Genomic DNA, 27,445 nt, shown 5'->3' on the forward strand with positions numbered 1-27,445 from the left:
TGCATGATTCTCATTCTTGGCCTCCAAAATAAGAAATTATTAAAAAAATGCAAAAACCCAAGGTATAAGCAAAAAGTCAAAATAAGCTCTTTTCAGCTCCCTCCCCCCAAAAGTGCTTAGGTTTAGTTACTACATTCAAACAGCAGCCTTTTAATCAAGGAGTCCTACTTATTCATGAGGAGAACTGTAGCTAGACAAGCCTTTCAAACACTAGTTCTGCCATCTGGCAGCAGCACTGAGACTTGTTCCCAGACACACACAGAGAGCTGTTAATTGCCCTCACGTGGACTTGCAAGGCACTGCAATTGTCCTGGAATTTAAATCTCCATGGGCTCCAGATGTGGATTTGTCTTTGTGGAGGAAAAGGTACTACTAATTACCAAATATTTCCCGGACCCCCAACCCACCCCCCTTTTCATTTTGCTCTCCCCTGTTATTTTTGTCATCTTCCATAGCACCAACAGCAAAAAAAAAAAGCCAATTGTGTAGGTCTGCAGATGAGTAGCTTAAGGAATTCATACCACGGAATAATATTTGTCACATTTCTCTTGCTTTCCCTGCCCCCATGGATTTGACACTGAGCAGCTGCCCAGTGGAGAACAAAGATCATCTGGGGATTGCTCGGTAGGCTTTTCTTTTTTCAAATTAATTTTAATTCATAATGGAAAGGTCACAGACATAACCTCTCTACTAAAAGTGGCAACTTTGCATTCTTGAAATGATACATGTAAGGAAAGAAGGGAATAAGAGCAGTGGAAGAGACTTACATTTTGCTTCAGACAGATTCTGGTTAGGTGACCAGACGAGCATGCCGAGATTCTCTCTCTCCTGACTTCGCCTTGCAAGTTTGGCTTAAGAGAAAACAGATACAAACCAAGTTACAGAGAAAGTAATTTCAGATGCAAAATGGATACAAAAGCGACTTATCACACATCTGCAACTTTTAATCAAGATATAAAACCCATCCACAGAGTTAAAACCCCATCTTCCTATTCAGACCTGAGGCTTTTCCTTGTTTCTTCAATGCATCACCCTCTATATAACATGACAGATACTGCACACTCTCATGCAGTACACTAAGCAGCATACGTTAGATCTAAATTAAAAGTTAATTAATGTTTCTCTTCCAGCACACTTGATTATTTTTCTTCCAGCCATCATTAAATGAAAAAGGGAGGAGCTAGGCTCAGTCAGCCTGGACACCATGAGACTGCAGAGTGCAGACAGATTAACCCTTCAGGGTAGGCACTTGCATCAAATCTCCCACACTGAGCACCTCCTGCACTGTCCCAGCAGCCCTTGTGTGCCTCTATTCCCCATACAACCAGGAATGTCCACCCCAGTGACACTGGGTCCCTCAGGTCACAAGCAGGTCCCAGTCTCAACTGCTCCACAGAAATCCAAATGAATTCACACCCACACTCAGATAAGTCTGATTTTAACCAGCTTTACACCTGGCTGGCAGGAGAGCTCTGAAAGTCTCAAGTGAAGATCCACAGCTGCAGGTAGTTCAAAAAAGCAACTTCAAACTAAGGTATGTTTCAAGAGTAAGCTCTTGTCAATTCTGATGATGTTCGGTCACAAGCAGTCAAAAGAGGAGGAGGAGGAAGAGGATGAGAAGAGCAAAAAAAGGAACTCCCTCCTTTGAGTCAGCACACACACAGCCAGCCCAGCCACCCGCCCTGGCAGAGAGAAACTTGCAAATCTTGTTATGAATGAGTACCTACAGTACTATTTCCACTACAAAATGCCATATAATGCTCAAGTTTTATGCAATATTTCGACACAATGCTATTTCCTCTGTGCTGTGCAATTAGACATATAACCACCACCTCATGATGCACTAAAACAGGTCAGAAAAGATCTAGTAACAGAAAATGTACTATGAATACTCATGGTTTCACCACTGTTTTTAACCTGAAATCTGCTCAGCTAAGAACAGTCAGGGTTTAAGATGTCAAAAATATTTTAACATTAAATTTAAAGTACAGATAGCACATATTAAAAATAACCACCTGTCAGCAACATATTTATACTGAACTAGCAGGTTTCTTTCATGATAAACACCATGATTATCTTTCACTTGGATTTTTGGGAAGGTTTTATGTTATTTTAGGGAGGTTAGCAACTGTGCCTACAAGGTATTTTGCACACTGCACGTTTATTACTTTCAACACTAGGCAAAAAAAAAGAGTGAGAAGAGACAACATCCTCTGTTGGCAAGAGATGGGAGGCGAAGACCAGACACAGAACACAAAGAGTGTCTGAAATTAAAATTACAAGTCCTGGAACATTTGGCATTAAATTTTACCTTCTTCCTCATCTCAGGTCTAGGCTGGAATGCAAAGAAGGAGTCAACCCTAAGCCTCCCCTTTATCAAATTTTTTCTCTTCAGTCTCCTTATCCAGGATAGCCTGTTGTATTACAAAGTCTAACATGGGGTTCACAGAACAGAAGAGTAAAAAGTCTCTTGCCTCACTTTAACCTACACTGAAAAACACATTCTTATCCCATAAAAATACTCAAAGACAGCAATCATCAGTCAGGACTCCATGAATTTAAACACTTTCATCCAAATTCCAACACACCACCAGTTCCCACTGCAGCTCAGGAGCCTGATGCCAACACTGCCAAGCGAGGTGTAACACCTCACAATCCCTCACAATGTCAGGCAATGTCAGCCTGCCTTTAGTAAAGAACCCACCTAAATCAGGGAAAGGAGGATGTTTTCTCCCAGTTTAGCAGTCTGAACCTCCTCTGTTCTGGGACACATCAGGTGCACATGCCAGGCCAGCTGCCCTGTCAGGAGCAGAGCTCCATTAGCTCAGCTCACCCACAGTAAGCTGGGTGAAGGTTCACCTCCCATGGTTAAAACCCCAAGTTAGGCTTTGGGGCATTGCAGAGGGAGCCCCACAGCCCTTCCAGGCTGTGACCTGAACCAGCAGCCCTAGGAGGTGATACCCAGTGCAAGGAGGTGCTGCAGGACCTCACGGCATCCAAAGGCAGGGTGGAGAAATGTGTTCCTCATGCTCCACTGCAGCTCCACAACAGGTACCCAGGAGCCCCCTCTGCCAAGGAAATGCCTTGGGTTAGGAGCTACCCCCTTCCAGCCACACATTGCCTCCCTGGGCATCACACACAGAGGTGCCTGCAGATGCTGGGCTTCATGCCACCCTCAGAACCCCCTTCTGCCCAATTCCCACAGCCCAGGGCCTTCCTCTCTCCAGCCTCTCTGGAACACCGACCAACCAAGTTACACTGGGCTCATGGAAGGGTGTGAAGCAGCACCTCCAGTGCTCCTGCAACTTATCCCCTGCTCCAGCTCTCCACCCAAGCCCACGCCTATTCACCCTCGGGGCTCATTCCCTGGCAGCTGTAGAGGCCAGTCCAAGGCACACAGTAGGGTTATGCTGAAATTCACACTTTTCTGCAAAGGGCAGAAGCACCTAAAGGCCAACACGCACAGAAAGATGGGAGTGGGGATGCTCCTCAAATATCCATAAAGGCTGATTCTCTCTCCCTACATTCCAAGACACTTGCTAGGTCCTTCACCTTCCAGGACCACATCCTCCCCAGCACCCCTTCTCAAACCCACAGACCCACATTTACTGTGCCTCATATGTAAGGCAGACATGACAGGCATTCTTCCAGTACAGTGCTGACCCCACCATAAACATACTCAGTTTAAGTACTCTTGCTCTTACTGCATGATGTACCAACAAAAAGCTTAAGAGCTTGCTCAGAATTCAGAAGCACATTGAAATGAAGTGACTGCTTCACAGCAACAGCCACGAGAGCAGAAGAGGGGCCTCAGAGCTGTGGCTGTTACATCCCTTTACAGCACCATTCCAAGCACAGCTGCAATGCTCACCAACACTGTCCCATGCTTCTGAACAAGGACTACCAGGATGAATTCTGACACTCTGCACTTCAGTGATAAAGCTGTAAAGATAATTCAATTTAATCTGTTGCATATTTCATGTAAAAATAGCCACGTAAGAAGGGCAAGGGTTATTCTTTTTTTAGGAGAAAAGATCAATTTAGGATCAATGAGGTTTGCTTGTTTAAGCAACTGCAGTTAAACCAGTGCAACCTGTGTTTAGAGAAGCTGCACGCTGGCAGACAAGAAGATCTGACATTTCAGGTAATCCTGCACTTTCATCTAGCTACCCACCAGATATTTGTAAAATCTCTGCCACAGCCATTAGCTCAGTGTCACAGATGATGTGGGAGCGAACACTTCGTAATCATTTTCCCACTGTTAGCTTTCCTATTTGTCCCAAGTCTGTCAGGAATCATGGTTGCTTCCTCCAAGAGGAAAACCTTCTACTGCAGGCAGCACCCCCTAAATTTTGTTCCACTATCAGAATTCACAGGGAATGCAACTTCCAGTGCCTTTACCCAGGCAGAAAGTGCAGCCCCAGGCACAGTATCATGTTGCTTTTTCCACAGTAGCTACCATATCTCTCTCTTTTCTTACCACTAGAATACAACCCTACTCCACAGACTATAACTAAAACTCAGGAGAGAACCAATCCAGCTTAAAATTCACTTTGAGAAGAAAATGTTGTTTTAAAAGTTTGTCCCATTTTACAGATGTGGTTTACTGCACAAGCCCAAGAAGTTCTACTGTGCAAGGGAAGAGATGAAGCAGAGCAGAAGACATATACATCAATATTATTCTAATGTGTTGTGGGGGCTTTTGGGTTTCCCTCCCCCCTTGGAGCTGTGAGGACATATCTCAAAACCAGTGTGCAGAAATACCTTGATTTGCACAGGAGAGAAACAACACGGCCCCTTAATTTCCCATCACTTCTACCCAAAGACTGAGGCTCTCCATCCCTGGGGGCTCCCTGAGCTAAAGCACAGGCACAGCACATGCAAGAGCAGCATACTGCAAGATTCGGAACCCTGATCCACAGCAGTTAAAGCCTTCCTCACCTATACCCAGGAGTTGTCAAGCCAGGACATCTGACAGGGAAAGGAAAACAGGGATGTCTCCAAACAGGAACTACCAAAGGTCACTGTACCAGCAGACATACATCAAGTCCCCCCTGCAGGTCAGAAAGAGGTCAGTCCCCCTTCCCTGTCCTTCTGACCCCTCCCCAATTTCAAGCTAGCCATGGAATAAGTGGCATCAGAAGGAAGTAGTCAGAAGGCTCAACAGGACCACTGCAAAAGAGCATTGTTTCCCCTTCCACCATCTACCTGACAAACCAAAGCAGAGAATCTACCTGTGCTTTAAAAAAAAAAAGTAATCCAAGAAAAAAAGCTGTTAGCTTTAACTCAGTACCAGTTCCTGGTTTTCTACTACACATATGTAGAGACAAGTAAGAAGAGTAAGGAAGCAGGGACAGCCAGGACTCCTCCCTCACCCACAGCACCAGTTTAAATGTCCTAAGGACCACGGGTGGAATGGACACCCTACACAAGGAGCATGCAGGAAGGCAAAACACTGCCTGCAAGCAGGAGCCCAGCACCACGCAGCTCCCGCAGCTCCAGCCTGACACATCGCATTTTATTTCCTTCTCCATGTTAGAGAAGAAACATGCCAGAATAAACTCAGTAGGAGCAGAGGCCTCTCAAAGAGCCACCAATCACTCTGTCATCTGTTATTTTGCTTCTGTGCAAGGCAGCAGCGCCAGCTCCCACTCGAGTTCCTGCACTTGAGGGACCTGCTCCATCTCACAGCTCTCCCCAAGGATGCTGCATGACCCAGCCACAGCTGTGAGCCATCCAGGAGCTTTACATTTCCTCTTGACACCTGTACTGACCCCTTGAAGAAATGATACTCGCCTCCTGCAGATGTCAGGACACGTTTTGCTCCTAGTTGCATCCTGCCCAAGTCAAAGTGAGGCTTGGGCAGGATGCCTCCAGCATTTTTCCTTCTCCATAACCCTCAGCAGTCTCTGATGTTTTGCTGTTGCTGTTTGCACAAGGCATTTCAGAGCTATTGAAACCCTCTGGATTTCAAAGCAAAGCCCAGTAACACATGACTGTGTGAGAGCACTGCAACACGACCATGAAGAGTGGGACCCTGCTCTTGTCAGCTGCTTCTGTCATTTAGAATAAAGTAACTCAGAAGAGTAGGTCCACAGTCAGGTGCTGGATACAAATACATACTTCTGCACCTTCTCTGGAAAGCAAACATGAGCTTTAAACCAAAGTTTAAAAGCACTTGCCATAAAACTACAAGCAATTCTTCAGGTACTGATCTTTTGCAAAACAACAGGTAAGAATATACTTCCAGATCTGAACAATGTCTTCCATGAAGTTAATAAAGGTTACACAACAACTGAAATACCCAAGGTTAAGGATGGCAAGATTCCCACATTCAAAAGCTACTGCTTTACTAACAGCACTTACTGATCTCTCCCAACTGGTACTAACTCATTTTTAAATCACACAATGCAGATTTTAAAAGAAAGAGTAAGAAATACCTCTTCCTTTTAATATGCAACCCTGAGCATAATATATAAAACATGCATTGTATAATATCCAAAGGTGAATAGATGCTTTTATTGTTTGGAAGAGCTGGAGTTGCCATATAATAACTTAGCTGCTGAATGCTTCTTAAAGCAGTTTTGGATCAAGTCTAATGTATTTACTTCTAGCAAAGTGAGATTAAACAAGTGCTTCCATTCCCAACCCTGCATTTTCTTTATCAATGCAGAACTTAAATTTATTGCATAGTGTAAAATTCCCTGTTTACAGTACCCATGATGGCTGTTAAACAAAATAAGGCAAGGGAGGCACAGGCTCCCATAGTACAAAAAAATTCTCTCCTATGGGTTCACTGGTATTACTCAGGCTCACAGTGTAATTGTAAATGCACAGCTGTGGTACAATTGCACAACACCTATGTGACACAAGAGAATTCAAACAAAATTCAGAGTCAGAAGGAAAGCTTTTTCCACCTTCCTTCCCCACTACTGGCACTGGTGTCCCAAGCAGCAACTCAAAGACATTTGAAGAACTTTGCTGCTCATATCCACTTCCTTCTGCATGTGACTTCTCCCTGAGTCAGCAGATAATGCTTGTGATCCCCTTTCATTCCTGTTTTCCAAGGATTGCCTAGTCATAGCAGCTGGTACTTCATAGAAATACCATCACTGAACAGACTATAGGAGCATTAAATGAAACAGAACTGGAATCCTGCAAACTGAGAAGCATTTTTAATTAAAAAGCTATAAATGAAGCAGCAGTTAGCTCTTCCTATACATGACTACACCCGGCTGGCACTATAATCTATATGCAAATAAAGTTCTGAGGGCATTTTTGTATCTGCCTAGGGAAACAAAAGCAACTATTTGGGTTTCTCTACAGAGCAGCAGCACTGGAAACATGGGGGGAAGAGCATTATTGCCTCAAAATGACTGTAGGTGCTGTGCTACAAAACCCCAAAGTATCACGTTACAACTGTGAGCAAAATATTGCTTTAAAAATTACCCAGTTAAAGATTAATCACCCAGCAATGATTACAAAGGTCACTTTGCAGTGATAAAAATTATTGCCATTAGAAGAACTGAAAGAGAAAATGAGAAAAAGCATAGATAGCAATAGTTGCCTTTTCTCTAAAGTAATCAAGTTTTGACCCATCCTAAGTTTAAACTTTGTATCTTTGTATTATTGTTTTTAAACCTTTTAAGAACACATCTGATCCAAGATGCCTTTCCAGTTTAAGAGCCAGCAGTAATGCAAAAGCTGTGGCCTACATTCTGCCCACAGCCCGGGCCAGACCGAACAATAAAGCCAGAACAGATGTTGAGGCCTTGCCTTGTATTTTTTTCTTGAATAATAGGAGTCCGCTCATTCTCTCCTGCAAGCAGGTGGCACCAATGTGCAGCCATAGATGAGGTCTGAATAACCATACAAGCAAGCAGCTTTTCAATATGCTCTTTAAGTGTGTAAAATCTACACCCATACAATTCCAACCTGAGCTCTTCAGTGAGTTCTGCACATGTAAGCCCTGCAATCCATACACAAGCAGGAAGCACAGTATCCCACCAGGAACATGAATATACCCCTGCACATGCTTAGCACTGAGCAGCACACCTCTGCTAATCACAACAGGCTTTTGTCTAGACATGGCTGGGGTTTTGTACTGAAACGTGAAAGGGTTACGGTTTTTTTAAAGGGAAAGCATAAAATTAAGAGGACAGAAAATGCACATTTGATCAAGATTTTATCAGAGATCTCTTGCAAGCCTTTTAAAAACACCATCCACTTTTTTTTCTTTTAAGGAGGACAGCTGCTAACTATACCACAGCAATCCTGAAAGCACAGCCAGAAAGCAGCAGGCAGAACAAAGCCAAAGCCTGCAGCACACGTGTCACATGTGTGACACACGGAGCTGATGAGGCTCACCTGCCCTCCCATGCACACTTCTCCCTGCTCCACAGCTTCTGTTCTCCCCAGCACTGACCCAACAAGATGACACTTCTTTCCTTCCTTCCTTTTTTCCCATCCACACTTTTCCCCTTCCAGTCTCATTCAGGTGACCAAAAAGTTACACAGGAATGCCTACACACACACAAGCTAAGATCCACTTATAGAATTTAATACACAGAAAAGGAACAACAGTAACACAGCAGTTTCCTCAAGTGCCAGGTATTGTGCTGCTAACAAACATCTCAACACTGCTAAATCTATTTGGAGCCAAAGAACCTACTGATGAGGAAGCAAAGATAAGGCAAACAAATCCTCAGTCTTTCCATCACAGATCTTGATTCTGCTGCCTCCCCTGATCTTTGACAATCAGCAACTCCTACATGCACAGCTCCACCTTCGTACAGCCTCTCATTTCTTTACTAAGCTAGCCCTCAGCTCTTCCCACCCACTGAACACGGTCCTCTCTTGTGCTCCCTTAAGAACAAGAGCAGCTGCTTGGGCCAGTCCTGCCCATTATTCACAGGCAGCACTTAGGAATAACAAGACCAGGACCAGCAGAGAGACTTCCTGAGCCTGGTACTGTATCTGCATCACTGGATTTAATGGCCCTTCATAGAAGGAGGGAGTAAAAAAAAATCCATCAAATAGACTAATCCTTTTTGAACCCATTTGTAATTTTGGCATCTACAACATCCTGTGGCAGAGTGCTTCAATTTAATTACATGTTTGTTGTCTGAAGGAGAACAAAGAAAGCCCATGCACACACTCCCTTCTCTACTCTGAAGCTGCTACCCAGCCATTTCATTTGGTGGCCCCATTTCCTGCCTTATGAGAAGCAGAGAATAACTGTGCCCTGTTCACCTCGTTTGTGCCTCTTGCTGCTTTACAGATCCTCTACTACCCTACTCTCAGTCATCTGCTTTCCAAGCGAGACAGTCCAGGCTCTTCTGCTTCTCCCTCGTATGGAGATGGGAAACAAGAACAATTCCTGTACTTTAGTTATCTTACAGCACTAAACAGCATGTACACATGGGGGAGGGATGGGAATGGGGCACATCCAGAACTGTACGCAGTGTTCAAAGACAGGGTACAACACAGGATTTATAAAACATGCCATAATGAGGTGCTATTTTGTTCTCAGATGCTTTCACAACAGCTTTTAACAATACACTTGCCTTTCCATTATTACCATTGGGTTGATGAAAAAAACCCACTGTCTACCAAGATCTTTATCTGGAAAGGCAATACCAAATTTAAAGACCACTGCTGTACAAACAGTTAAGGGCAGTTCAGAGACCACTACTGCACACGTACAGTTAAGGGTTGTTCCACCCTACCCCTCAATATTAGATAGCAGTAACAAGTGCCACCTGTCACAAGACAACACCTTGCCCACTCCCTCCATTCAGCAGATGCCCAAACTCTCTCCACCCCTCTGCTGACCCCTCTTCCCATTCACATACTGTTTTCTGCCAATAGGACAATCCAGCTGTTAGTAGTAAAAATAAGGTGAGAAACAGAAATAACAAGATACATAATTTGAAATGGGGAATACACAAGTGTTGCTTTATTTGGAGAGTGACAAGTGCAGAGTGACTCCTCTCCAATCCCCAGGTGCAGGACCCCTTTGCCTTCCCAAGGCTTCCTTCCCCAGGAGAAGTGGCACAAGGAGCAAGAAGCCAACAGGAAAGTTTCTCAGACCTTGCATCTCCCCCTCTTCCCTTTCCTGTTAAACAGCAATGCTGCCTAGACCACCCATTCAAGTAGTCCCCACTCCTCAGCTCAGGCCACCCTTTTCCATTCCCTGGCAACCCAAACAGGCAGCATTTTACTCATCTTTCCCACACATTAAGAACGAGCTGGCCTGTTTCTATTGCCCAATGCAAGAAGAAACTAAAAAAGTCTCAAGTGTTCACTAAGCACAAACTACTTTTTGGTATTTTTAGCAATACCTCTTCCCTTCCCACCCATCAAAAGTTCACAACAGCCTTCTTTTCAGATAGCTTTAAACTGATTAGTGGAAGTAACAAGTGGCTAGGAAGCAGCAGTGATATAAAATGTAGATTCTTGGTGAACAGAGTGACTGGGGGTTTTTTTCCCACTTCCAAAAACTGTGCCAGGATGACACAGTTTGTGTCTAGACTAACTAGAACCCAGTCTCCAAAGAGTATGGGATGTGGGCACCTCTCACCCTCACCCCCCACCTCAGGAGATCAGAATACATTTTAAAAAACTAATGATCAGCTATTCCCAATGGCTTACAAAATAACAGTGCTGGGCACGCTGCTTGGCAAGACAGTACACTGAAGGACAAGCAGACAGGACATAGTCATGTCTGCATCCACACAAGAGTTCACCCAAAAGGACAACTGAGAGAGAAAGTCCATGTTACTCTGCTCTTACAGTATACCAAATAATTTTACCCAGTCAAATGAACCAGTCAAACACAGTCAGCTCCCAAAGATGGTAAAGGTCCGTCACCTTATTATTCTTTAAAACCTGGGTCAAAAACTGACACTTTTTAAGGCCACTTTTCAAGCAGGAAAACCCATCACACAACAGTGGCAAATACATCTTCCAAACTCCGCTGAGTGCTTTGAACAGGCTGGACATCCACCAAAGGAGGTACCACCACAGCACCTCCCTGATGGAGGTAGTGCCCTCCAGGAGCAGCAGAATCAGGCCCTGCCAGCAGGCCCAGGAGAGGCCTCACCTCTGTGCTGAAGTCGCCTAAACTGTCCCATTTCTACCCAAAGCTGGTTTTATAGAGGTGGCCTGGCTGGCAGAGCTGTGGAGACAGCAGCCTCTGAAAAGGGGACACAGTGTCCTCTCCCAACACAGCCACCCCCAGAAACAGATACCTGTCCTCAGGCCAACGCCAGCATACAAGAAGCTTACACATCAAATCCCACCCAGCACTGAGTCATGCACGATGTGGTGTGCAACTGCAATCAACAGGCTGCGAGCATGCCCAGTTTAACCCACACAAATCCGACTTCTGAACGTCTGTGACAGTTGCATATCCTCCTCTCACCCCCATCCATGACACTCTTCCAGGTCCTTATCCTCACAGCACCCCTACCAGCAGATGAGAGCTTTTATCAACACGCGCGCGCGCAAAGCGCTGCCTGCCAGGCTCGCAGAGCCTGAGTGAGGTTTCCCCAACCCCATCTAGGAGCCCTAACTGTGGCTCATCCTCCCTCACCACCCCACTCTCAGAAATACTGAAATCAAATAGGGACCCACAAATAACACATTTGTGGTATTTCAAACCAGATCTTAAAAACTCAGTCTGCTTCCAGCTCTCCTTGGAGATGACTGGTGCATTCATTAGCCCACAAGCTCCCCAAGGTACAGACAGTCCCTCTCCTTTTGTCTGCATGGGGCCCACCTCCACAGGGTGCTGTAAGGATAATATTCATACCCAAAAACACGAAGTCAGATTTAACATGCCCTTGAAATGCAGGCGGCTCCCGGATCACAATTTTCCAACAGATTTCACAAGTTAGTTTGTTTTTTCCCCATTTCTGCCAAACTCAGAGGCGCAGTACTGACTATATTTAAAACGTAGCTAACAATCCTGGCATTCTGGTTTTAACATTCAACTTTTACTAAAAGACTATCCAAAACAACTTATCTGGTTTCTCTCCTTCTCCCACCTTCAAAGAATCTCAGAACTAGTTTGTCCTGCATCTACATTAATAATCAGAGCAAGAACGCTGTATGATAACAGGAGAGGCTAAGCAATCCATCACTGCTGCAACACCAAGCACCGCCTTGCACTCATTCTGCAGATTCCCACTTCACATTGAACCTAGCTGATCCTAAAAGGGGCCAAGTAACACCGAGCCAAGCCCCAGAGACACAGGCTCTCGGCATTAAGCAGCAGCAAGTACACTTGCAGCCCAGAGGAACGAAACAGGGGCAGAGCTCTGCAAAGACGCTGGATTTTCCTGAGCTGCCTCTGCTTTAGGATTACAAACGCTCCTTCTGCAGTGCCAGCATTTGCATACCACAGCATATTTACAAAGAAATCAATCGGGACACGAGCCCGGAGGTGAACACGGAGAAGAGGCCCACGGCACTCGGGGCAGCCTGCAGAAAAGCTCGTGGCTTTCTGCTCAGAGGCTCCGGGGAAATTCAAACGGGCAGGATCCCCATCCCCACCCTGTTTAACAAAGAGCACAGAAGTTTGCAGGCGCAGGGCCCTACAGGCTCTCAATCGCAGCCACCACGTGGTGAGCATCAGGAGCAGAGCTCACACAAAGAGCCGAGGAGCAGCAGGAGCCGGGGGAGAGGGCTGGGAAAGCCTCGGCAGCCAGGAGCCGGGGGAAGGGGAGCGGCAGCCTCTTTCCCCAGCCATCGCCAGGAGGAAGCAAGTACAAAGGGGACAGTGAGGCTAGGCAGATAAGGAGAAGCCCGCGGAATGCCAGGCTGGCAGTGCAGATAAACTGAGGAGCCAGGACGCTGCTGGAAGGAGCCGAGTGTGGTTTGGTGGAGCTGAGGGAGGAACCCGGCTGGGCACCGGCCCGGGAGGGGAAGGAGGCAGAGGAAGGGCTTGAACAGCACATACCTGCACCAGAGCATGTCGCTCGCACGCTGCAGCACAGCACACACAGCTACAAAATTAACTTAATTTTACCGTGTTCGGGGCCATTAGTCATTCCAATCCGAGGAGTGAGATCCTATTCAGCACATAAAGGCTTCTTTATTGAGGCTGAAAATTCTTGTTTTCTCCAATTTGGGGGGTGGGGGAATATATTTTAGGCATAATTTATGCTCAGGCCAAAATAACCCCTCTCTCCTTTTCTTCCAAAAACCATCATTGTTGTGAAAGCAACCAGATTGTCCCTGCATATGTTAAGAGCACAGAGGTCTTGTTTTCCCTTTCCACAAATTAGAGAATGGAAAAAGCAACAGCAGCAAAAAAGTAGTGGCCATCCCCTAGCAGCTGTTTGACAGGAATACAGATGTGCCTCCCTGCACATCAGTTATGCTGCCCCACACTGCTCTCAACAAATTCAATGTGGCTTCCCAGTTCATTTGCTTCACCCAGTGACCACGGGATAACTCCACAAAAGCAACGAGTGACTCTCCACACTGCACCATACTGAGCTCCAGACACCTACAGAGGCATTAAGCAAGTCCCTGTCCTCCTACCTTCCTTGGCCACTGGAACAGACTCCATATTAACACCTTCTGAGCATCAGTGCGTCCTCCTACCTTCAGTGCTACCACCTTGGCCACTGGAACAGACTCCATATTAACACCTTCTGAGCATCAGTGATCCAAAGCAGTTCCTTGTTCTGCCACCAGTTTGCTTCAAATCCCAACCTCAGCTCCCCCCAGCTTGTACAGAAGTGCTTAATGGGGCTTGTACACATGAATGCAGAAGTAAAAAAAAAAAAAAAGCGCAGCAACAAGAACAAGGCAGCAAGGGAAACAAAACACGCAGGGACATAAAGAGGACAGAGAGCCTCAGGGGAAGGCCAGTATTTAGAGTTACTAGAGACTGAGAAGCTAAACCATGCTAAGGTTGCTGGGTCTTCAAAGGAGGAAAAAAGTCTGCAGAGCATCTTTGAGAACACAACAGCCGTACAGGTGCATATGCAGGCTGGAGCACAGAAAAGCTGAGACATACTGGCACCAGAGAAGAAAGCAGACTGTCAAAACTACAAGACAAGACAGGCCAAAATACATATCATTTACCTGTAGCGAGGGGCTCTGCCAAACATTTTAAGACACTTCTGTATTCCTCAGCAGAAGAGCTGTGTCCTCTTCACTTCTGTCCTGGCCTGCATTTTCTCTGTAACTTTCCCAGCACTATTTATTGCTTTTACTGAAAGATGACCATTTTCCCTGACATCTGGATTTTCACAGGCTGCTATTTCAATAAAATACTTTAAAGAACAGACTATAAGAACAGGTACCATGAAACAGGTTGTAGCAACCTCTATTCTTAGTTCAGCTGAGCTCTGATCTGTGACCAGAAGCTGCAGGTACTGCTGCAACCCTGTGCATTTGAAAGTCTTTAGTCTTCTGCTCTGTGCCACCACTCAAATACAAAATGCTACAAGTCCAGTTATATCTATGTTGAAAAGCAAGAATAAGTGTCAAAATAATTTAGGGTGCATTGGTTCCACATACTTCTACTCTTCCTTCTACCTCAGAAAATCCTTCAGTCTCACCTCCCCCCTTGCACACACACAACCCCTCGGCAAGAGCTTTGCACACATTAAACCAAGACTTGTTAGCATGGCCAGGGACCCTGCTGAGAGCCTCAGCTCCCTTAAGACTCCAACTGGTCTGACTTTCTAACAACAAAGCTATTTGTAGTCAGATATTCATTATGCTAGCAGTGATTCTTGGTATAATTACTAATACCTAGCCTGAATATACAACAGCAAAGGAGGAAGAGCCCACAGCCTGTAAAAAATACCAAGCTTCACTTAAAAATACTCAAGAGTAAACCAGCTTCACCAAACAAAACAACTGAAGCTCTCTTCCTATGCCAGGTTTCTGCAGCATGCTTTTATTGAGCAGAACAACAAGAACATCTTCCTCTACTTGTTCCTAAGATCCCACCCAAGTGATGCCTGCAGAAGGCACTGCCTGGCTGTACTGGGCCAAATGCAAGACTCCAAACATGCTCTTGTTAACACTTCCTACACCTCCACTGCTGCATGAGGGCATCCAGCTGCAACACGGACATGCTCAGCCTCCCACACCTCCACAGACACTCTCCTCTATCCTGCAACAGCTGTGGGAGCTTCCTGCAGGAGAAGATACAACAGGCGGTGCTGTGCAAGACACAGAAGCAGCAGGGAAATGGGATTCCTTGAAGCCCAAGACACACACCATCTTACCATCATTCAGCAGGAACATGGTCTAAGTTCTCAGCAGGTGAATGGTAGATCTTTGCACCCAGATATTTTTTTCTGGTATATTAGAAATATATTACATAAGACTCAAACACAAGCATTTCTACTTCAGCAAGGCAAGGCCTGAACACCAGCAATGTTTAAAAGATCGTTGGCACAAGGCAGGGAGACAGAAAAACCCCTGACAATTCCCAAGAAATACAGGATATTCTTTTCCTCCGTGATTATCACAGGTATCAGCACAGGTATCCAGGCTGGTAAGGCACATGCTTGATCAACTCACATGGCCTCCAGAAAAACAGTCCCAACAACAACAGTCTCAGACCTGTAACCACCTTCGGCACAGTACCTCAGACTGCCAAACTGCTGACAGCTGGGCCTTGCTTGCTTCCCTGCCCCCACAGAGAAAGACAGAAGAAAGCTGCTTACAACACTCCATAAAAAACCACTTTCTCATAGCGGTGTTCCAGGTCCACTGCCAGCTGTTCCAGACTTGCAGAACAGGACAATCCCATTGCATCTGATGCTGTCCTGAACCAGAGGCATCAACTTACATCCAGGAGAGTTTAGATGTCTGTTGTTGCTTTAGTTTGGTCTAAATCTGCTAACAGAGTCCCCTCCAAAAGCTTCTGTTTCTCCTTCTTCCCCCCACCTCACTCTCTTGCCCCTAGACACAACAGTTTGACTGCATGTTTGAACAGGTTCATCAAGAGACATGATCAGTCCAAGAACAGTTCAACAAGTCCCAGAGTCCTGGCATGTCCCCTGACAACCTCAGCAGCTCCTTATGCAACTACCCAGGCAGTATGCAGAAGAGTCACATGAGACTAGCACAGATCCTGGGAGAGCAGGTTTTAAGTTATTCCTGCACAAAGAAAAGGAGTGATAATTAAGCAATGTCTAGTAAGATTCCTGTACTCTGTTTGAGAGTCCTTCCTCCCTTGACTAGAACAGTACATCAAGAAAACTACACTCCCTTTTACAGAGTCTGTTTAAATATCAGTGCTATCTCCGCTAGAGAACTCTGCAGCAATTTCTAGGAAAGATGACACCAGAGCACCAGTTTCCACATCCCTGGCTTACTGCCCTTGAACAGTTCTTTCTGTGCAGAGTCGGCAAGGTTGAGAACTTGTTTCCGTCTGACACTGACTCATGATGCAGCCTCCCCTCCCTTGCAGCCTAACCAAGAGCAGAGCCCTGCTGAAGTCCCCATGTCTACAGGAACAGAAGACCTATATATTTTTTCCACTAAGCCCCACTTTGCTAAGTCGATGCTACCAAAAAGGTAAAGCTTTCACAACAAGCTTCTACTTTGCTTCTCAGTCCCTAGAACTGAACATCATGTGGCAGCAGGCTCAGCGAGTGCCCTGCAGCTCTCGCTCTGTGTAAGGCAAGGGCACCATGCCTTTGCTCTGCTGCTCACCCCCCTGCTAGGAAACATTTCCCCTGCAGGAGCAGGGCAGAGACAAAAGGCACAGGAAACACACCGGGCACGGTATGTAGAAACAAAATGTAAATATTTGTCTCTTACAGCCATCTCCCTATGGAACACTGCCCGGTGCACACATGTTGGTTGCTGCTCCCTCCTCAAGTTTATGATCTGTCATGTCCAACTGTGCCCTGTGATGCTGGCACCTTCCTGAACAGAGGACTCAGTTCAATTGTATCAGCCAAGGACGTGCTACCAATACCACTAGGAAAGCAGATTTTTGTGCTTTCAGAAGCAATTCCTCTGCTGTTCCTACAGAACCATCAATTTTGGCCACTAAAACCCTGCCACAAGGGGAAGAAATACCTTTTTTTTTTTTTTTTAAATAGAAGCAGCAATTATCCTCCCTGGTTTTGCCATTTAGCTATCCTAACAATCTTCCAGTCTTCTTGGCTCTCCTGCATAAAACCCTTGAAACTATGATGCATTCCCATCACTTCTGCTGCTGTTAGAAAACGTGAGATTCTCTCATTCCTCCCATTTCTTTCATTTGGGTGATTTTAGTATCATTCTCAGCACTGCCACTAAAAGTAGCACTTGTAATCTGAAAGGGGAACTTCCCTAGCCACCTAAATTCTGGCAGAACAATGTACACACATAGAGGATAGAAGATTCCTTGGTTTGGGCATGTGCTGTCTCCTTATGTCATAATGTAAAGACAATCAGTCTTGTTCTCCTCATCCATCATCCAGAGATGTAATTATTTCTGGGAGTTTGGAAACATGGGGAGTGAAAACTACTTTCTTCTTTCTGCCTTTCCCAGAAGTTTTCAAAGGAGTCAGCTGTAAGAACTTGGAATTTCACTGTCTCATTTAGGAATGAGAAACATGTCATGCTTATTTGAGTTAGCTCATAAATTTCGACCAGGTATGCTTTCAAATAAAGCTCTTTAATACAGGGTACATTTGTCACTGTTCAAAGGTGAAGCTAGAACATCACAGCACACTGCAGTAATAAATGTATTTGTTGCCAGTTAGTGAATCTCTAAAATGAGACAAAGGAGGGACAAAAAGTGTCAGAAACAGGAAGTATCAATATTGTTAATTCAAACAGAAGGTTAAATATCCTGGGGGCTCTGAAATGGTACATAAATAAAGACCTAGTGTCATAATGCAAACATAAAGAAACAAGTACAACACACCAGTCTGCATGGAAGCGTCCTTCACTGTGACATGAAAATACCAAGGACAAAAAGTAAATCTGATCCCATGTTATCACTAATTAAATTCATATGTACCAATTTTCTTTTTTTAAATAAAACATACATTCAAATTCAGTAGTGACAGAAAACATTCTGAATAACTTAATTTCAGCAGTCATTTCCATTTAAAGCTTTTCACTTTTAATCTTAAATGTATCTCAAGAGTATCTCTTCTGATTTTTTCACAATGGACATGGTGAGAGGAAAGGGGACTCAAGAGCTTATAAATTACTCTCTTTCCCTGTCAAGTCCTCACATCAAGTACATAACATCCATGACTTTTCCATTGAGATTAAGAGGTATTTCATGTACTGAATCTTGCCTAGAGAAGAATCTGGCCTTCATGAAACACAATGCCATCATCCATTAATCAGTCCTAGGTGGCTTTTACTTCCAGTTATAAGGATGTGTTAGTCTGACCTTCTGACTTAGAGCCCAGAGTTCGCAAGATACCCATAAAACCATTTTATTCATTTATTAAAACAAACAATGAACCCGAGGGTATTATTATTTTCTTCTCATAGACCTAAAATATCTGATCCTTGGAATGGGACTCTCTGCATTTCATTACTGATTCATGAAGACCTACTCAGCTAAGTTGCTTTGTGGCCAGAAGTCCCATGTTTTCTCCTCTGAAGCAGCACTACAACAAAAGCTTAGATCACCTGCTAGAATGCTTATGCAGTGCAGTTCTGAAGAAAAAGCTGTATAAAAATGGATTTATTTCTGACTACCATAGAAAGTGACTGAGCATGGAACTAGGATGCTATTGGAAAACCATGTTTTGTTCCCTGGAGCAGAAGCAAGTCATTTACCTCAGTGCCTCAATTTGCTCCTGCCTTCAACACCAGCACTTTGCAGATGTACATGCAGAGGGCTAGAAAGCCTAAGGGCCACGACCAGGACATCCCACACTCCAGGGCAAGAAGAATTCCTGCACTTCCACCAGCCAGATAAGGATTGATCTTGGGGGAATTTCTCAGAATGCAGTTCAAAATGAGAAGACCACAGGAAGTCAATTCCAGTTACCTCCTGGTGGCCATAGCATCCATCACACCCAAAGAATGAATCAATCACCCACTGTTAACAGCTCACCAACACAGGCAGATCACTGTGCCTGCTGAAGAACCACTTCCACAGTAGACTCAACTACAAAAATGTCTTTTCTGAAATGAAAGGAAAAAACCAACAAACAAACAAAAAGGTGGAATCCTGCAGGAGAGCTACTGCACTTCAAGGTCACATCCCCAGTTATGTCTAATTTTTCCAGGACAGACACCACCAGCAGTTGCATATCTGGTTCCAGTGCTAATGAGAGCAGACACCAGGGTCAGGCCAGTTAACTGGGCAAGTCTCTTGGAAGCTTTGTCCCTTTTGCTTCAGACAAAGGCCTTTCCAGGGACCCACATATCATAAAATGGCTCCTGGCCAGAGGGGGCAAAGCAAAACCAAAAACCATTCACTCCAGCCAGACAAAAGAAAGGTGTCCTTGGGCTCACAGCCTCAGAATGGAGTCTAGTAGGAAATGAGAAGTCTTGACTACCTAAGAAAGTCTGCAGCTTCCCAAATATTATTTAAGGTTTCACAAAACTCCCTTCTACATAGGAGACCCTATAGGAAAGGAAAGGAAGGAAGGCCAAAGCAAGCTATTTAAAAGTGACTGGACTTCCTCTGTAAGGGTTATAAAGCCTTAACTACAAAAGATTAAATTCACAGCCTAGTCCAGCTCACACAGGAAAAGCTTTCTAGTATTGACCAGGAGTTAGAACCACATGCAGATCTGTAGCCAGAGATGTGCTACACAGCTCAAGCTTTACTTAAACTACTACAAGAATATAGCAGGACAATGATACCCATACACCTGAGCTACCAAAAGGAGTTCATGAAGTTCTTTCTTACACCCAGGAATCTCACTGCAGAGTACAGTTAACTTACCTGCAGCTGCTGAGCCAAGCTAGGACAGTTATGACATAACTCAAATCTCTGTACAGAGAGGAGATGAGAGCAAGATAAACTGAGCAGTTACTGGTGAAAAAGGAGCCTCATCACATTATGCCCACTCTAGCACTGCAGGGAGGTTCCTCCATGGTTATACTGGCATGATTGTATCAATTCAGCAGCAGAACTTCATCAGGAAGCCAAAATTCTGCATCCTTTGGGTGTGCTCCTCAGAGGCTGCTGAACTAAACCTTCCTTTCCTACAGTCAGGTTAAAACACTCAGCAACCTTCAGGCTGTGTGTCCACAAGGTCCTGCCTTGTCCCCCAGAAGGACAAGGCAGGACCAATCCCACCCTCCCTCAAATCCCCATATTTCTCCATAATGAAACTTGATAAACTATTATATGCCAAGAGAAAGTCTTGCCCTAGCTCAGGATGACTGACAGAAAAGGAATTTAACTCTTGTCTGGTAAAGTGTTGGATGGAAAAAAATCAGACTGAACCACCCAGTTATTTACAGCATTGCAGACTTCCTGTTTTGATGTAAGTCAGCAAGATCCTCTGGAAAACCCAGGAACAAAGAGCAGTAGTTAAGGGTGATAAGTTAGTTACAGAAAAGCTAATGATCTATCTCTGTTAAGACTTCAGAACAGAGGAAACTGCATCTATGCCTCTCCTTTTCTAGCACTATTTCAAAACCTAATGCACAGGCAAAGGAAGTAATAAAGAAATAATAAAGTAAAGAACTAGAAAGAAGAGCAAGGTATCAATCATAAGAAAGGAGACTATCTCTGCCTTTGGAGTTTCAGATACAATTCTCCTCCCCTGCTTCCCCAGTCCATCCTTCTGTATGTGCCTGAATAAACATCAGTTTATTCCAACCAGGCACTGCCACTCTGTGGTTTCAAGTGCAGAACACCTTTGGGAGACAAGTGGACAGAAGTGATTCTGAAAAGTTCAGAACAGTCTCACCTCCCTATCAGGTGAACTGACTGAAAAATATCTGCCATTGAAGCAAAAAAATGAACAAATGAAGACATGACATTTAGGTTCTAGGAATCTTTTTGTTCTTATCATAAAAGCTCTTAGACTACTAAAAAACATTTTAACAGATCACTAAGCTTTAATCAAGTCTCTTGCCACCTTAGGATTGTGGAGAATCACAGGCGATAGGATAAGACAACAACGTGGATTAAAACTAGCTACATAAAAGTGATAGGACAGGGAAAAAAACCCCATCCTTTCACATCATAAATTGGAAAAGAGGATAAATGGCAATACAAGGCACAGCCTGCAGTCCTCCAACCCACAGGGACTTGTTCCACTGACCTAGCTGGGCTCTGGGTCGTGGCATTTACACTCTGAAGTTCATGGATTCACTCCATAGCAGTTAAGTACAAAAGCATCCCTGGAGCGTTCCCGCTATGTACCCTGCTGTATTGGCAGAGCTGTGCTTTGTACAGTTATAGTGCATCACCTCCCAGCAAGTTCTGCTGTAGAAGGATGTGGTTTACTGGTCACACAGCACCTACATGGGGCATTTCTGATTGCCAGCAGATGACCCATACCTCTTCCTCAATATAAACTAACAGTGCATCCCACCATCACAAGCCTGCACACAGCCAGTACTGCAAAAATTTTTAAAGCTGTAATGGATAAAGCCATGGGGAAAGACCTTTGTATGGTGACAGAATCAGTCACAGTGTCATTTAATAAAGATGTGCCTCAAGGACTGCTCTCAAAACACCAGCAACATTGCTCTCTGCTTCCCTGCAAGCATCTCTATATCAGAACATGGTGCTGCACACCTCTGTCTTCCAAGGCCCTAGACCAATTACTGAGAAAGATCATTCACTTAAAAGCATACAATTTCACAGGGCTGAGAAGACACAAGCAGCAGGCAGCCGGACTTCTAGCAACTGCTCTTTCACCCAGAGGCTCCATCAGGGATCCTCTGCAGCCACTGTGCCACGCAGGGACCAAGCCAGCACAACACACTTCAGACTTGCTGCTTAGCCCATCAGTGTTCACACTCTGACAATTCAAAAGCAAGTTTCCAGGAGTAAGTAGCAGGGATTTTTGTCACTAGATGGATGGGTAACTTTTGTTAGCGTACTAAACACAGCCTGCACAAAGTCTTCTGATAACCAAGGAACAGCTACAGACAAATCTGTCTGATACACGAAATGCCCTGCACAGCTGGGAATGCACCTTACAGAAATACATTTGCCAGAACCCTTGGGTGCATACTATTGAGCAGGCTGATGAGCCAGTGTTTGCTTTATTCTTCGCTCTGCAAGCCATTCCCACAAGGTACTGATTAGGACAATGTCTGCTTGGCTGCAGGATCTAGGAGAAGCTGTTCTAGCTACTCTGACCTCTTGCCCTCTTCTTGGCTCACCTGTGTGCCCATCTGTCAGAACACACGTCAAACTACAGCCTGATGTAATTGGTCATAGCCTTGGAGCAGCTCCTGCTTGTCCATGTCACGACAGCATCTCTTCATGGTAAAGTAGGTCACCAGGAGGCCTTGAACCCTGAGAGGGGCCTCCTTAAATTATGCTCCTGCATCAGAGTAACAAGAGCTTATTCCCCTCAGGATGCCCTAAGGCTCCATTATAACTGAACCCAGGCAGATAATTTCACTATCCAATAGACCGTGGTTTTCACAGACCACAGCAGACACATCCAGGACCTGCTTTTAATCTCTCCCTTCCAAGAGCCAACTGAACACGAGTTCTGTTCAAGTTTGCAAATAACAGGCCTGTTGTGCAGACACACCTTGCACAGAGTGGGCTGGAACAAACCTGAGATGCACTACGAAGGACTTCTGATGAACATGGCAGGCACCCAGCACCCTCTGGCTACCTTGCACATGGCCGAGTGACAAATGCTGTGGTGTCTCTGTAGACCAGCTGTCCTCTCATCACTTCGTAGGGGACAGTTCTCTAGTTGTCACTCAGTGAAGGTTCTGAATTCATTTCCTGTTTTAGACCATCGTGGGGAAAATCAGCATAGCTCAGAGGCATAAGACAATGAACAGTGTGACTGATGTAGAGGGTGTTTATTTAGGCAAGCAGCTAGAGAGAATCTGGAAGAACTGAACATGCTTCTATTAGCATCACTTGACATTCCCTTCTCCAGCTTTTGTAGTAGATCGGGCCTTTGAGTGATGGAAATTCTGGGCTTTAGGCCCTTGCTTGAATCCAGTCTGCCAGAACACTTACCTGAAGAGTTTCCCTGCCTTCTCTGGTACCTTGTATTCCCCTCACAGATTTTCAGGGCACAGGTCTCCAGATTTTCAAAAACCCTTTTCTGTGACAATCTCACAAACAAAAAGCATGGAACACAAATTGTCAAGAAACACCCCCCAAAACCTTTGTGTAAGGGGTAAGAGGGTTTCTCCTGAATCAGTGAAACCCCCTGGCTCCCAGGGCAGTGGCTGCTCCCACAGAAGTGACACTCAGAAAGAGGGACAACACCAAAGCAGCCAGACCAGAGAACTCCCCCAACTTCAGTGGTCCCTGCAAACAGTTTTTCTCTCATGAGCAAGCAAGAGAGGCAGCACCATGAACTACAAAGTTAAGGTAACCCAGAGAAATGTGCCCATACATGAGCAGCACTGGACAGTGCAGGGAATCAGGTCCCTCATCACTCCATTACAAGGCAGAGGGAAGGACTTAAACTTTGAGACGTGTCAAGGCTTCTCATCAGGCACAGAACAGGTCTGGCACAACAGAGTCTAAACCCAACACACATTTACTGCTTATGTATCTCTTTTCCTTCCAAGCAGCCTGAAGGGGAAATGTGTAAATTTAGCCTCTGCTTTCCCTGTCAGAGACATCTCTCCCTCTCGCCCAGTGCACAAATGCAGGCTCCTCCCAGAGGTAGCCAGGCAAGCCAAGCACTGGCTGCACCTGCTTTGCTTTGCAATAAAGCCAGACGAAGCACACTGTCTCCATAAGGAATTCACAGTGGAATAGTTAATGCACCTTAGCTAGCCTGCAGCCAGAAACACTTCTGACTTTTGGAAGACAGATGACAAGGGAACATTTCTTCCTGTTCTACCTCCAGAACGTGAATTAGTCTGTTGTGGTCAGAGCAGAACTCAAATGCATCAGTTCTGTTCATATGACAGACCACAAACACTGACATCTCCTCTTCCCATCTCACTTGTCACCAAATCATTTGGGGAATTCCAGCCCTGCCTCATAAAGCACAAACTCTTCCCAGGCTGTTTTCTTCTCTGATGTTTCTACATTCACACACATTTGTCCACTCCACTCTCATCCTCATACTGAACAACACAGGTACTTTTAACATAAAATGGAGAAAGCTAAAAGGTTCAGCTTTCTGCCCAAGGTCACACTGGAAGTCAAGCTATGAGCTTCCTATGGTGAAACACCTGTCATCATTTCCACCAAGTGGCAATGATTCTCACGTGTCAGGATTTCAGGTGACTTTGCTTAATGAAACCAAGCTCTTCTTGGAGTGCTCTCCCTGCCACCTCTTACCTTCAGATGTCAGTGTTCTTTGCTGCAGGGCAGAGTACTCTAAATGAAGTTTACCTTCTCTTATTAAGGGAAGACTTGTCTCTTGTCACATTTAAAAAATCAACTGCAGGATATTTTTTTCAGAACAAGGTTTTAAACCACTTGGCCAAAAGGGGAAGGGGAAGAAACACCTTCACATTATCTGTATACCACACTGGTTCACCTCCCAACTGATCTGTCATTCATTCAAGTCCAGCCCCCACTGTACAAAAAGTAGTGGCCCAGCTGGGGGATAAAGAATAAAAAACGTAAGAACCTGATGAGAAGCTTAGCTGTAGAGAACACATATGCAGAGTAGAGGTGCTAATTACTCATCTTACTGCCCAGATTAACTGTACTCAAAGTTCTGTCCTGAACAGGAACAGCTTCTACTTTTCCTGTGGCACACAAATGCCCCAAGCTCCTCTATGTGGATTGAAGTTAAATACCAAGAGCCATAAATGCTGCAGGTAAGAGCATTTATTTTCCCCAATCCCAGCACAAGCTCATACTCTGACAATTCAAATGACTGAAAGAGGGGAACAGGCTATTTTTCTTCCCTTGCCACTGCCCACCTCTTGTTCCTACACATCTAAACCCTGGAAGGAACCTATCAATCAGCTTCACTTATCAGTCAAGCCACTGGCTGGTCAGATGTGCCCAAGAGCCCTCCAGAGGCTCGTGTCACATCCCAGCATCCTACGTGTGCTTTCCCCCATCACTGCCCATTAGTCAGACATCTATACAGAAGGGCCATTTTTGGTGTGCTGACAGCTTCCCCTGTCCAATTCATTTCAGGGTCTGTCCAGGATCATTACTTCATTCTCTCCCTCGCTTCACTAACACTCTTGCTGTGCTTGGCCACAACCAAAGACTATTTATTCATGGCCATTTGGAGGCATTATTCCCACCACTTCCCTCAGTGCTAGCCCATGGTCCTACTCCACTCAGTGGTAGTTTCATGGAGGTAGCTCACTACAATGCAAGTTAAACAGCCACTTCATCATCTGTTTCGACAAGAAAAGCTTTATCATCCTACAGGTATGTGACACAAATGCATCACACGTATGTGTGAAACAACAGGGTGTAACTGTACCAAAATCCAAGTACAACAGGGATCTCATGGCTGTATAGCAATGGCACCAAGTGCCTGTTCTTATTCAACAGGGTTCTGGGCACATCCAATGAAATTCACACCAGAGTGACCATCTGCTGCATCAGGGACACCCCAATGGCAAAGGAGGGTCCTGGTCTGAACATGTGCCATGGGGACAGTGCATGAGTGACTGATTGTTGTCCAGAAGGGGTAGATCTGTCAAATAGCACAAGGAACAGGAACTGACATGAATCACAAGATCTGTGTTAGACAAGGCCTGTCCCAGCCTCTCAGAGGTCCAGAAATGTGGATGATAATATTTCCACCAAATATTTTCATCATATCTTCAAAAAAGATACAATGATTTGTGCTGCTCAGGGATAAAGCAAGGTGTCTGTAAAGAAGAGAGGTTAGAGGCAGAAAGAGAGAAAGCTGTAAGGACTCCTTAACCCAAGCAAGTATTTAGCCAAGAACTTACATGGAGTAAAACAGAGAGGTGGAAGAAAAGGACCTCTACTGTAAAACTCAAGCCTGAACAGAAGTAACAAGACTTTAGAAGATGCACTCAGAGCTGAATCCAGACTCAAGAGCCTGCAAAGTCCATGTCCTGCAATTTTACTCAGCTGAATGCCATGCCAAGAGCTGGCCTGCACAGTGACTTACAGTGTTTGGCTCTTCCTGCATGTGGCTCGGGCACATTCCCCAGAGCCAGCAGTTCACTCGGCTCACTCACACTTCCAGCAGCCTGCCACAATCCAGGTAACCATACACGAGGTCCCCATGCCCTGACAGCAGTACAAAGGGACACTGCCTGGCTTCAAAGGACAGGCAGGACAACCAACAGGAGAGTAAAATACACTGGCAGGACAGCAGAAATACACAGCTGCAATCCCACACACACCTTTTCACAGGCTATGGCAAGCAAGTCGTGAGCTCCATGGTGACCAAGCCCAGCACAGCAGGGCCATGTAAATAGTGCTGTGGAGGGCATCACACGGGAAATCACAAGTGACAGCAACAACAGCAGGTGCCAAACACAACATGTACCCCACTATGCAAGTCCTCAACTTCTGAGCACACTGGTTCTGGAAAGGGCAAAGCAGAAGTCACAGCAAAGACCACCTCCAGCTGAATGGCCAGAGCAGCTGCAGGTCTGGCAGAGGGCATGTGAGCAGAGAAAACCACAGGTCTCCTTGCCTGGGAGGAGAGAAAGCAAGGACAGGCCAGGCTCTCCCATCACCAGGCAAGCTGCCTGTTTGCTCAGGATGCCAGAGCAGTAGCCAGCCACATAAGCCTCTAACACAGACAGGAAGAGCTGCTGCAGGCTGAAGCAGAAGCTCAGCTCAATGTGGAGGTGTCAGGCCATCAGACAGCAGCTTTTGGCTAGTTCAAGACTGTCATAAATGTAGATTCCCTTCTAGCACCACCCCACCAGCCTAGCCCTGGCTGTCTTCTGCTGTCAGAAATTCAATTCAAGACCACATTCTCCAAAGTTCAGGAGAGTGGACTTGCACTCACCTGAACTGAAAATTGTATGTGTTTAATCTGTCAAATCACAAAACAACAGAAAGTATAGCCAAGTATCTTCAGAAGAGGACATTAAAAATGAGATATTTTTAAATTTCTATTTTGCCAAGTGTCATTTCCCAAGTGATCTTGGTTTTCTTTCTTCTTTCTATTACCCACCTCCCAACTTAGACACTGAAGTTTCCAGCTCTGCTGACCTCACAATCCTTCTCACATCACTGTTGAATCCTCACTGATTTCTCTCTCCCTATAGTTGCCCTCCAGGACTACAAAATCTTGCCAAAATGCAAAAGACAAAATACATTGTTGTTGTCAAGTCAGCTTGTCCTTTTAACATATGGCACAGAGAGTCTTGTTTCATCTCAAACTCAAAGCAATGAAGTTTAGCA

The 27,445-nt window shown here is 45.1% G+C and overlaps 1 protein-coding gene across 2 annotated transcripts in view; it reads right to left on the reverse strand.

Moving 5' to 3' along the window:
• Window positions 1–27,445, reverse strand: part of RCOR1 (REST corepressor 1) — an 82,330-nt gene that overhangs the window by 40,580 nt on the left and 14,305 nt on the right. The window contains exons 1-2 of one of the 2 annotated variants that reach the window (XM_039712562.1): window positions 15,258–16,216; window positions 768–851 (exon numbers count right to left, since the gene is read on the reverse strand). In XM_039712562.1, coding sequence (XP_039568496.1) covers window positions 768–851; window positions 15,258–15,276 — 103 coding nt within the window. In that variant the 5' untranslated portion in view covers window positions 15,277–16,216. Of the gene's footprint in view, window positions 1–767; window positions 852–15,257; window positions 16,217–27,445 lie in introns of those variants that run through there. The other variant, XM_039712561.1, reaches the window with a different exon arrangement.

Source organism: Passer montanus, unplaced genomic scaffold (assembly GCF_014805655.1).
Source record: "Passer montanus isolate IOZ18808 unplaced genomic scaffold, ASM1480565v1 scaffold27, whole genome shotgun sequence".
Taxonomy (NCBI): Eukaryota; Metazoa; Chordata; class Aves; order Passeriformes; family Passeridae; genus Passer; species Passer montanus.